The 13,335-nt window shown below is 36.4% G+C and overlaps 1 protein-coding gene across 1 annotated transcript in view; it reads right to left on the bottom strand.

Moving 5' to 3' along the window:
- ARAP2 (ArfGAP with RhoGAP domain, ankyrin repeat and PH domain 2) overlaps nt 1-13,335 on the bottom strand; it is a 216,413-nt gene that overhangs the window by 30,066 nt on the left and 173,012 nt on the right. Inside the window, 1 exon segment of the mRNA XM_032593080.1 lies at nt 11,300-11,428. Within this exon segment, the coding sequence (XP_032448971.1) occupies nt 11,300-11,428 (129 nt within the window).

Raw genomic sequence — 13,335 nt, 5'->3', positions numbered from 1 at the left:
ATTTATTTTAATAATAATTACATAATTGAGTATATTAGTTATATCTTGCAACATACTTTAAGGGACTCAGGAGGAGGGCTTTGAGAGAAATAAATGTGAAAGATGAGGAAAGAATGAAAGACTCTGAAATAAAGAAGTTCGGTAACTATCAAGGACTTTAAAGAATTTTTAAAGGCTCTCACAACAAAATTCTGGATGCTCTCAAAACGTTAAAACGGAGAAAAATTACCCACTATGTAAATGACAAAATGAAACTACAGACTTTGGGGGCCATCGTGTGTGACTCAGCACATAGTAAAACTCAGGTTACGAATTAAATGGCTTCCAATCCTTCACTTTTCCAAACCTTTCCAGTACTGCTTGGTCCCGTAACAGTGGGGTACTTCACTCTCAGGTTTTCACTGCCCCCCTCTTCACCCCAGGCAGAAAGCTTACTAGGGTCCTCTGCTTCAGAGGAGTCTCATTCAGTACAAAGTTCATGCCAGCTGTATCCACTGTACCTGCTTCCCAGACCCCATCCAGGTTTGAATTCAACTCTAGTTTGTCAGAAATGTAAGTTTTATGCTCTGCATGTCTCTCCTGAGCTAGAGTTCAAACTTCTGCTATTCAGATCTTTGCAGTGGGCTTTCTGCTTCATAATTCTTGAGATTCTGGCCAGTACTCCTGTCTCCCTGCTATAGTTTGCCTTCATAATTCTGTGAGATCTTGCTATCTCCATCGTCCCTCACAGCACAGTGATTTTTCTAGATGTCATTTTTTTTTTTAGCTTCAAACTTCAGAGCACTAGTATTTCTAAAGCCACATAGGCAGTCTTTCTGGCTATACCCCCTCCTATACTTATTCAATATACACTGAATCCCTCTGATCCAATCAAAACAATGATTTCACACGTCATATGGTCCACAATATCAATCTTAGCCATGCTGTAAGTTAATAAGCACAGAATATTTCTATGTAATATGAATTTAAAAAAGAAAAAAGGAAAGAAAAACATAGGACACACCATGTAAATCTGCTTTCAATGGAAAAAGAAACCAGCTAAAGCAAATGAATCATGCACTAAAAGATTTGGGAAAATCATCTAATGTATTTGCAAATATAACACATGTGAAGATTTAATGCACTCCTCTAAGCACCTAATTCCTTCAGAGAAACATTCTGGGATGTACCCTAATGGGTACAATTTCCTTTACTACCTTTGTCTTTCATTCCAACAGAATTCCGGCATTCTGTTATATCTAGAGAATCATAAATGCCTTTCCCCTTCTTGTTGATTACTAGGACATGGAAGGAACAAGTGAAGTTAAACAATGGGTCTTTCGAGTTAACACTGGAGATAAGGAAAATAAGAGCCAGTATTCTTGATTGTGCTATAATTTTGTTATTAGTTATAAAGGCCCTTAAAAGTCTCATGTATGAAACAAAACAGAACAGCCAAATTTATTTAAATAGACTATCATATTACTGGGACGATGAAACTGATAACAATAAAAAAAGTTTTTCCAAACCATTTGAAAACCACAAGTTCTTACACAAATGAACAATCCCTAACTAGTGGTCCCTAATCCCCAAAAAAGAACAGACTGTAGAGGAGGTGGAAGGATCCTGGGAAGGAGAGGTAGAGACAGAGAGAGAGGGAGGGAAAAACATAAATCCAGGAATGGTACTTCCAAATTATATACTCCTCCTTTTTCCTTCATGTCCAGTCAGCTAGCAAGTCAGCCATTGTTCTTTGAGAATTTCTCTTTGGGGTTCAATTCTATTTTATTCCCAATGCCATTACTCTAACCCCTGCCTTTTCTACCTACTACCTGGGGATTCCAGGATTTTATAACTCCATGCCCTTTGTTCTAATGGCTCCAGCAAATAATTCCAGATTTGTGTTATGCAAATGCTATTTTAACATGTTAATCCCCCCCATCCCACCCCATCTAAAGCCTTGTTTTTCTATTTAATGCTTTACTTTTTTATCATTAAAAAAAAAGTCTAAACTCCTTTTCCTGACATTTAAAGGGCTAAATTAACAAATTTCTCCTACCCATCTCTATAAAATATTAAATAAAAATATATTTATAGTTCACTTGATCATAATATACTGTTTGGAAAACTAATCATCTCTACACCATGTCTCAAGTTGATTACCTGAATAAACTTGAGAGAAATTCCATTCTTCTTGCTTCTATACAAATTCTATCCCACTTCTGTACCCACTTCTGTACTTATCCGCAGAGATTTTTCTAACAATTCTAGTTCGTATTTATTATTTATATCCCTACACTCTAAGATATAATCCAGTTCCTTCCTGGGTGTATAAATCCTATTTGCTTAATAATTTACCTCTTAGGTACATGATAATTTCATATTTGCTTTTTAAAACAATGTGTGCTTTGGACTTTCCTCCCCAACCTACGAGAGCTGACATAGCAACAGTGACTAAGGGCACACTCTGATGCTGGGTTTAAATGACAGCCACATCGACAGGGGCACCTGGGTGGCTCAGTTGGTTCAGCGTCAGACTTTGGCTCAGGTCATGATCTCACTGTTCTGGAGTTCAAGCCGTGTTGAGCCCTGGGTCAGGTTCTGTGCTGACATCTCAGGGCCTGGAGCCTGCTTCAGATTCTGTGTCTTCCTCTCTCTCTGTCCCTCCTCCCCCCCTAGCAAAAGTAAATAAACATAAGAAAAAATGACAACCACATCCTCCACTCACTCTCAGGTAGTCATCTCTGAATCTCAGTTTCTTCACCTGAAAAATGGGGATACATATAATACTCACCCCATGTATTTGGTGGGTGAAGTGCTTAGAACAGTACTTGGCACAGAGCAAGCAGGGTGTACTTTTCTCTGTACTACAAAGAAAAGAAAAAAGAGAAAGAACTACACTTCCAAGGGCCTGATGATTTATAGATTGAGTTTATAAGAATTAAAAAACTACTGATTTATCCTTGATATCAGTCTAGTTGGTAGGTTAGGACAGACTATATGGACTGGATTTGGAGACATCTTTATTCAAATGCTTGCTCTGCACTTACAAGCAAGTGGCCCTGATGGAGTTATGTATTGTCTCCATGCCCTCATTTCTCCATGTGTAGAGGCCTGGTTAAGACTAACTAGGCAGAAGAAATGAGATGGTGAATGGAAAAGCATTCAACCCAGCATGTGGCACAGAGTAAAATGCACAGTAACTAAAATGAACTGTTATTTTTTATATTTCTTATATATGTTCTGAGCTAGACAAGAGAATATGAAAAAAAAAAAGCCCATTTTTTTCATGGTCTCTATGTGTCTCCCTTCTTTGGATGGCAAAGATTATTTCTTCAGGGCTGTCCATTATTCTTCAGGGCTGAAAAATTCCTTGTTATTCCACCTCTGCCGTGAACTTTGTAAAAGAGACAAATGGGCAGTTTCCAGGAGAGATACCCTCTTTAAAATATGCCATGACCAAGTAATAGTTGGCAGTATTCGCTGCCTAACGATTTCTTACAAATTAAAAATTAGGCAAGTTTTCCTTTGATGCTGATTATATAGAATCATGTATATTCCCTTGTTTGTTTTTTAGTATGGTTGACACACAATGTTCCATTAGTTTCAGGCATACAACTTAGTGATTTGACAAGTTTATGCTATGTTCACCACAAGTATAGCTACCATCTACCCCATTATACTATTACAGTATCACTGACTATATTCCCTATGCTGTGCCTTTTATTCCCATGTCTGTTCTTTCTGTAATTAGAAGCCTGTATCTCTATCTCCCCTCCCCCCATTTTGCTCAATCCCCCATCCTCTTCCCTCCCCTCAGGCAAACACCAGTTCTCTGTATTTATAGGTCTGATTCTGTCTATTTATTCGTCTTTTTTTTTTAATTTTTGAAGGACCTTGAGGGTATTATGCTAAGTGAAATAAGTCAGACTGAGAAAGACAAATAACCAGAAAAACGTGTGTATTCTTTTCAACTGGAAGGAAGCAGAATTTCTGATATATTGCAATCATTGTATGACATTCCCTCAAAATTCATTTTAGTAAAATTTAGTTCTACAACTGAGTAGAAACCAAACTGGATAATAGCTACTTAAAAGTAATCTAATGTTTTTTTTTTTGTTTTGTTTTGTTTTTAATGTGTCAGGCACAGGCCTATCATTCTTTTTTTTTTTTTTTTGTAAATTTTTATTTACTTTTGAGAGAGAGAGAGAGAGAGAGAGAGAGTGTGTGTGTGTGTAAAGGGGAGAGGCAGAGAGAGAGGGAGATACAGAATCTCAAGTAGGTTCCAGGCTCTGAGTTGTTAGCACAGAGCCTGATGTGGGGCTCGACCTCACAAACCGTTAAGAGAATGACCTGGGCTGAAGTCAGACACTTAACCGACTGAGCCACCCAGTCTCCCCAAATGGTACATTGAAAGTAATCTATTTTTTAGGAAAACCCAAATATGTCCCCTGACTCATTCCTAGTCTATTTTCCTCTGTGTTACTTGTACTGAAGAAGTAATGCTTAATAGAACTAGTAGCATGTTGACATCTTCCTACAATTAGAGTCCCCATAAATAAGAAAACTGTAGATATAATTACCATTGAAGGACTGACTAGAAAAGTGCCAGAAATTCCATGCCATTTTACTGACAATGCAGCAAATTACAGATAGTAGAAAACACTTTTCTATTCTATTTTTATCCTGAATTATAATAAAATTTTAGAAATAAAATTTAGCATCATAGTGTTGTATTTAGGATACTCTTAACACATAGATAGTATTTTAGACTTTCCAAAGTGTTCATGTATTTTATCTTATTGCTCCTCATGCAATTTTTAAAAAAATACTTTATTTATTTTTTAATAATTTCTACACACAATGTGGGGTTTGAAGTTAGAATCCCAAGATCAAGAGTCACATGTTCTACCGACTGGGCCAGCCAGGTGCCCCTCATGCAACTTTCTATTCTAAAGTAGGAAGTAGAGGTATTATGATCTCATCTTGTAAGGGAGAAGACTATGGTTCACAAAGGTTTTGTTACAGAACTAGGGAGCAAATGTCCTAGAATTACAATTCAGGTCTCTTAACATCTAACAAAGAATTCTTTTTATACTGAGATGCTTGTAAGTAATGGTCATTGTTCATCATGATCACTACAATACTAATAAATGTTTGGGGGCCTTTCTTGACCTTGCGTACCATACTGCATTGTTAAACACACTGTTCCCTGAAGGGCAATCCTTTGATGATTCCACACATTGCTCTTTGTTTTCTGACAGCCTTTCCGATTGTTCCTTCACAAGCAGGGCTCCCTTAATAGACCTGGGCCTCACGTGCTGGTAATTCTACGCTCAGTTCTTTAATGTTCTTATTTTAACATTACAACTGCATGATCTTGCACTCTCCAAAGGCTAAAATCATGCCCCACATAACGTGCTCCCTAGTGATGAGTACTCAGATCCCTTCCAGACATACACCATTGGACACCTGACAGAAAACTAAAAACTACAGACATCCAAAGCCGAATTCAGTGACCCCAACCCTATTTCATCCCGAATAGTGGCCTCTTCTATTCTCCCCATCTTAATGTCTCACAAAGTATTCAAATCAAGAAACTGAGGACCATATGCCATTTTCTCAACACTAATACAATGCTAATTTCCTAGGGAAAGCATTCCCTCACTATCTAGATAAAAGCTTAAGAATTTGCACTGCTATGAAATTCTGCCAGTACCTGCTCAGTTACAAAGTGTTACTCGTTTATATTTTAAAAAGTTTACTTAACATGTACTTTTAGTGAGTAAAAGAATAAGATAGTCTTGTTAGGACAACAGATGTAAGAAAAACTAAACAAGCAATGATATTTTGTTGAATGAGATACATTCAGTGTTAGAAGAGATGTCAGTGATCAACTAACTGAACGATTTTTCTGTGCTTGAAAGCTCTCCATAAACTTCCTGGCTAATAGCAGTCATGTACTGCATGCTGTATTTGTAGCCTTATAATTTAAATAGATGTAATACATTTAAATTTTCTCTTCCTGTGGGTAAAGATAATGCTTAACAATCCTTTAATTTTCCATAGTAGATTCCTAATAGAAACTTACCAGTTGGTTTTCTCACTATAGAATTTTAACATTAAAAGAAGCCGGGACATTCATGCTTCATGGTGAATATCAAAGACTATCATCAGTTTTCAAGAAGATACTTATATTTGAAGTGGACGAGGCGTACCTTCAACTGTTACACACATTTGGATTTAAAAAGATTTGATGGGGAGTGGAAAGTAAATTCTTGCAGTGAGACTATGATTTATGGCCTCATACTATTTTTGCTGGAATTTTCTTGTATTTTCTTAAGTTAGTTGATAGTGGATGGTTCAGCTTTCCAGGTCTGTATTTGCCAGAAGCAGTTGCATTTTTAACTATTCTATTCTAATGCAAATTTAATTCCAAAGCATCTGTCATATGTAGCAATCTAAATTTAGAAACCCACAGGGATCTGCATTTGAGTTACATCTTATATCTTAAAAGTATTTCTTCCCCATTTAGATCATTAAAACTTGATGCCAATGTATCACATTCGATTGGGGTTAACTTTAAAGATCTTTAACGCTTAAAATAAGACTTCAGCAACATAAAATTATTTACTCTGGAACCTTACAGAAGGTATACATTTATGGTTTACTTGTGATAGAGATGCTGAAGCTTAACTCAATACAAGAGATAATGATAAAAGACAGTCTAATGAGATTAGCTATGACAAAGTCTAAAATGGCAATTTAAATGAAGTTTTATTCCTCCTATCATAATGTCTCAGTCATAATCTATGGGGTAGAAAAGAAATTTGAGGACTATTATCTTTCTTTTCAAGTTAGTTAACTCCTCATTACAATAATGGCAATGACACAAAATGTTTCCAAGAAATAAAATGCTGCTTTTGAAGAACACGGAATTGATTTCTAAGTAGAGGCAACAAAATTTATTTACTGTCATAGACTTCTATAAAAGTAAAGTATGCTACCTCATTACCTTAAATGAATGAGCACAAATTAAGTGTCGGATGATTCTAAATCTATTCCTGCTTGTGTTGTCGACATTTTAAGTTGTTCAGGTAAAGTGAGAAAATTAAGGAAATGAAAACCCCTAAACTACCCTAAACCCTTAAACCTGTTATTTAATAAAATTCTTGATTTAGCAAGTAGGTGTTGAAAACCTAATGTCAAGCAAAAGTATATGCTTATAATTTGTTACATAAATCAGAAAAATTATCACACAATTTATGAAATGGAAGTCATGTAATAGACACACACATATACATGTATATTTGTACGTGTAGATCCAGAAATAGAAACAGTGATAGGTAGGGAGATGGTAAAATCTGTGGCCAGGAGGCATGGAGTATGGAAGAACAGAGTGCAAAGGATGAGGCAATGCTACTTTATATGTTAACAAAATATTAAATTAGCTATTTGTTAGTGAGAAAAAATGTGGTTGCTACCAACTACCCTTGTTTCAAATTCTGCTAATTTCCACATGGCTCCCAGGGTAGAATAAGAAAATCTCGAGAAAGGAAAAGAAATCCTTCACAGTGTTCCCTTTCTGCCATAAAGAGCAATGTCTTTCTGAGATGATTCCAGTTTTTCTGCTAACAAATTGACAGGGAAATCACATTTGATTTACTTTCGTTACTTTCCTTTTAGATCCCAATTTTAAGTAGTAGATGTAATGAACAGAGCAATAATTCTGGAGTAGGTGGTCACTGTGATTGATTTAAGAGACATTTTCCAAGACAGAGACAAGGTAGATTGAATGTCTAACCAACCTAAAATCTATCACAAAATATATCCCCCTAAGAAGTATTTACAAGCTCTAGGTTGCTACAAGACACAATTATAGGAAAAAATCATGACTTAAGAAATTGATTTAAAAAATGAACAACAGGCCAGAGTTGTTTTAAAATGACAATCCTAAATTCACACAGATGTAGAACCAACCATAATGAAAGAGATTATTCTGCTTTGACAATCTTAATATAAATCAAGCTCTAATTAAAAACATTTATAAAAATTTTATTGGATAGAAAACAACACAAAACAAACTTTTTAAAATATTTACTGCATAGATACTATTTATGACCAAAAATACATAACTACTAATATGAAACGGTCCAATTAATGTATTTGCTAATGCTGTTACTCTAAAACCTTTTTTTTTTTTTTTTTCCCATGCAGAGAGAAATCATTTCCTGGTAGAAGGAACTATAGATATTATAATAACAAGCTGTATACTGGTTTGGAAACCAGAGGTAGGGATAGTGCAGGGGACAGGCATGTGTTTTATGGCTCCCACTCCATTACAGGCATGAAGGAGATGTGAGAGTCACAAAAACATTTGCTGACGTTTTACCCTAGAGAATGTTTCATGCTTGGGTTCTCCAGTTCTTATGCAGATGTTTTGTCTAGACCTTATAGAAGCTTGATGCTTTCACACCACAAGGACACACTCACAACACCATACAGAGCACACACAGGAGTGTATGAAGCATCGTTATAACACAGAATCTCCTGGCCCAGTTGTGGATACAGCCAGTGCACAGTATGCTACTCTACCATTTCTTTGTGTCCTTAAACAACTTTAAAGATTTCTACTCAGATGTCATTGCTCTCAACCAGCTCAATATGATGCTGTTTTCTTTTTTTCTTTAAACATCAACAGCACTTAAGGGTATACTTGTGTTGGTTATCCCTCATCTCCACCTGCACAAAACTTTCTTTTTTATCACAGCCTTTAATGGGGCGCCTGGGTGGCGCAGTTGGTTAAGCGTCCGACTTCAGCCAGGTCACGATCTCGCGGTCTGTGAGTTCGAGCCCCGCGTCGGGCTCTGGGCTGATGGCTCAGAGCCTGGAGCCTGCTTCCGATTCTGTGTCTCCCTCTCTCTCTGCCCCTCCCCCGTTCATGCTCTGTCTCTCTCTGTCCCAAAAATAAATAAACGTTGAAAAAAAAAATTATCACAGCCTTTAAGACCTTATTCTTGTCTGTTCTTATTCACCTAACCAATCCACTAGCATTCAAACAAGACTGAAGGTATCATGTCTAGGTACGGATTTCAAGTTTTTGTTTTGTTTTGTTTGTTTGTTTGTTTGACAATACAGTGAACTAGAGACATTTTGGAGGGATACTGGAAAAAGGAAAAGGAAATTCTCACCAGAAAAATAAAAAAAAAATTGCCTGAAAAGATGATTTTCTAAAAGGAAAGAAGCCATGAGGACTTATTATATATATATTTCATAATGCTGACAGGACTTGGTTTATAAGCTCAATGTTTTTTCTTTATCTCAGTGTCAAAATGAAAGAATAACAGAATTTAAGAGCCAGAACAGATTTTACAGATTATCTAAATCAGATATTCTCAACACAGGCACCACTGACATTTTGAGCCAAATACTTCCTTGTGAAGAGCTGTCCTGTGTTTTATAGGAAGATTACCAGCATCTCCCATCTCTACTCACTAAATACCAGAAACACCACCCCATCTAGTTGAGTCAGAAGTGCCTGCAGACATTGCCAATGTCCCCTGGGGAACAAAACTGCATCCACCTGAGAACCACTGCCCTACAACATCATAGAGTCATGTTTGTATGAGAAAATTTCTGTTGCAATCCTTAAGAGGTGTAGGTATGTAGTCAAAAACATATGCAGTTATGATAAAGGGATTTAAAATAAGATAAAGGTTTCTAAAAGGTTAAATGTCTACAGCAAGAAGAATAACACCTGTTTGGTTTTTTGAGATGCCCGTAAGATGAGAATGACATAGAAGTAAAGTAGTTCAACTGTTTGCCTTTTGGAAAAATGCTTTCATGTAAATATAACACACAAAGGACAGACACATAAGACGTAAAAGACATGTTATGGTCAATGTCTGTGCCCCCCGAAATTCAAACCCTACCTCCTGATGTGATGGTACTAGGAGGTAGGGTCTTTGGGCAGTAATTAAGATTAGATGAATTCAGAGGGTGAGCCCTCGTGATAGAACGTGTCCTAATAGATCACAACAGAGCTTGCTTCCTCTCTTACTCTCCACTCTGTGAAGACATGAGAAGAACAAAGTCTGCAACCTGGAAGGAAGTTCTCACCAGAACTGGACCATGCTGCAACCTTCATCTCAGACTTCCAGTCTCCAGACTGTGAAAAATAAATTTCTGCTGTTTATAAGCCACCAGTCTATCATAGTTACAGCTGCCACAATAGACTAGGACATTATCATGAAATCAGAAATTTATCAGATTAGCTGTGGTACAATTAAGCACTTACAGATCTATGGCCATTAGCTGAAAATCCTGAAATCCTTCTAAGAAGGTTTCCAGCATGTAAGAGCTGTACATATATATAAAATTAGACCACAGACCAATCTGTTCTCAAATCCAATATTTAGTAACTGTCTGATCTGGGGCAAATTACTTCATTTTTCTGTACTTCTGTTTCCCCATTTGGAAAATTCAAATCACAATTTGGAAAGTTTAAAGAAATTTAAATGAGCTTCAGTAGGTACGGAGCTTGATTAATAATATGTGATTAATAAATAGTAACAGCTACTATTAATATCAATCATAAAAGTTGTAGTAAAGTTTATCTTCTAAAACTTAAATGATTTCAGAGTTGGTTTATGTACAGTGCCGGCAGTAAATCTTTTTCTAATTTGTCAGCTGATGACAATATAACAGATGAATCAGTTTCAAAATAAAAGTTTTCTGATACCTCACAAAGGTTCAGAGACTGTCCTGCATGTTTGCCTTGTGCTAACTTTTTCTACCTCACGTGCGTACGTGTCTTCTCCCAGATGGATGGCAAGTATCCTTATTAGGAGCATATCATTTTGTACTTCCTTTTCTTTCCCCCAGTACCACCCCCAAAATAAGTGAGAATTACAAATACTCAGTCTCAGAGTTTCTATAACTTGCACTTGAATGCCCAGAGAACTTTCAAATGGGAACATAATTCAGGAAGAAGAGTCACCATCTATTTAAAAATTAGAAAGACACAAAAGTGTTGCAAAAAAAAAGTCCTTTTAAAAAAATATAAACCACTCCTTCCCAAAACCTTAACCTGGGACATCAAATTAGCCAGTATTAGCAGTGTGCTACTTTCCAGGAAAATTTGACTTGGGCATGTGGTATTCTGTCTCTATATTCTTCTTCCTATTCTACAATACTGTGTCAAGTAGATTTGTATGCAGCTTCTCATTTTTTTACATTATCAAATAATCCTTGAGCCATAATAATTATCCTTTAGCCACTTGAATTTTCTATTGTAGTTGCAAGGTGAAATAACACCTACCATTATAGTGATTGACTGTGTCAATGGTTAAGAATCTCTTCACCACAAGATAAGCAGAACCAGGTTCAGCTAGTGAACTCCACCGAAGCACCTGTTCCAACACATTTTCTGTGTAGTGAAGTGGGCGTTCTACAAAAAAAAAAAAAAATATTGAGTCAAACTGAAAAAAATAGTAAGTTATCAGCTTTTATACATTAAAAAAAAATCCTTTAAGAAAGATGTATATGCAACAAAAAATATGACCATATCTTATGTTACACAATAATAATGCTAGGGCTACATATAAGAGACCCTAACACCTAGAACACCATTAAACATATGATGACATTTACTGTATAAATGAATCAATGTGGGGACATTTGTTACCCAGCTATTAAAAAAAAAAATTCAGAGGTGCTATCCTCTAGATAAAATCTCAGAAATAATGCTATCCTTTTCTAAGAGAAATCAGTTTCTTCCTCTGTTTTTAATTCAGATAATATTCTGGCTTGCTTTTGGAAAGCTATATGAATATGCATGTAATTAATTGTAAAAGGACTAGCAAAGTTAATTTTGCTCAGTAGTAAGTAATAACCTTTGTTTATCCTGACATTAGCATGTTATAATATCGGATCAATACCAGTGAACAATTTTTAGCTGATACTATCATAGTCAATTAATATGAAATTATAAAATATGCCTAAGAGGGGCGCCTGGGTGGCGCAGTCGGTTAAGCGTCCGACTTCAGCCAGGTCACGATCTCGCGGTCCGTGAGTTCGAGCCCCGCGTCAGGCTCTGGGCTGATGGCTCAGAGCCTGGAGCCTGTTTCCGATTCTGTGTCTCCCTCTCTCTCTGCCCCTCTCCCGTTCATGCTCTGTCTCTCTCTCTGTCCCAAAAATAAATAAACGTTGAAAAAAAAAAAATTTAAAATATGCCTAAGAGGCACCTGGATGGCTCAGTCAGTTAGGCGTCTGACTTTGGCTCAAGTCATGATCTCACGGTTCATGGGTTCGAGCCATGCATCTGGCTCTCTGCTGTCAGCACAGAGCCCACTGGGGAGAATCCTCTGTCCCCCTCTCTCTCTGCCCCTCCCCTGCTCTTGCTCTATCAAAAGTAAATAAACATTTTTAAAAAAAATATGCCTTCAACAGAGAACAGATGAAAATAATCAAAATACTACTACGTCATTTATATCTATTAGTGAGATACTATGTGGCAATATTATGTATTAACTGTTGATACAATAGGCCAAAAGCAAGAAGTTAATGACATCTTAAACATTTCTCCTTGATAAATACTCATTCATATGTTTTGTTTTAGGCAATCATACTTTTAAATGTGTTACAAATTCTTAGCACAGAATTAAAAAACAACAACAACAACAACAAACTGGTCTTAGACTCACAATCAAAGCTTTATAGTAAATTTTTTTTCCAGATCAAAATATGACAATCAGTTAATAAAATGTTAGAACCGAACATAGGCTGGAATAAAAGAAATTCAAACCTTTTCACAGTACCCTGAAAATGGCACAATTGAAGTAGCAAGAGCATCAGCTCTAGCGTAAACATGCTGATGCAGCTTTCTCAGGGTCACAGTCGAATATAAGTCAATTCAACCCTTTCATCCCCTCCTAAATACAAAGAGCACAGCATTCTGGCTTTTCACCTTCAAGTAAAGTAAAAACACTAATGACAAATAAAGAGCATGTCAAAAGCATCATACATAGGAACCATGATATTTTAATTGGTGACACAATCATAAGTAAAAAGAACAAATGTATTACATCTCCTTAATACTCCTCTCCCCCTGCTGTGACCTCAGCATTCCAGAATGTATCAATAATCCCCAGTCCACAGAAGAAAAAAAAACAAATTTTTCTGCTGCCATTGTAAAGAACCAGATTTTTGCTTTACTATTCAGTATTTATTAGAGCAAGCCTACTCATTATGACAATGGCAATTAAAAAATAAAAAAAAAAAGCAACTAGGCCATACATTTTAAAGACAAATCTACCTCTTGTGTACATATATATACCCCTTAGTACACAGCAGACT

Source organism: Lynx canadensis, chromosome B1 (assembly GCF_007474595.2).
Source record: "Lynx canadensis isolate LIC74 chromosome B1, mLynCan4.pri.v2, whole genome shotgun sequence".
In the NCBI taxonomy this organism is placed as follows: Eukaryota; Metazoa; Chordata; class Mammalia; order Carnivora; family Felidae; genus Lynx; species Lynx canadensis.
Note: the sequence above shows the minus strand (reverse complement) of the source record. Positions and strands in the feature narration are given on the sequence as shown.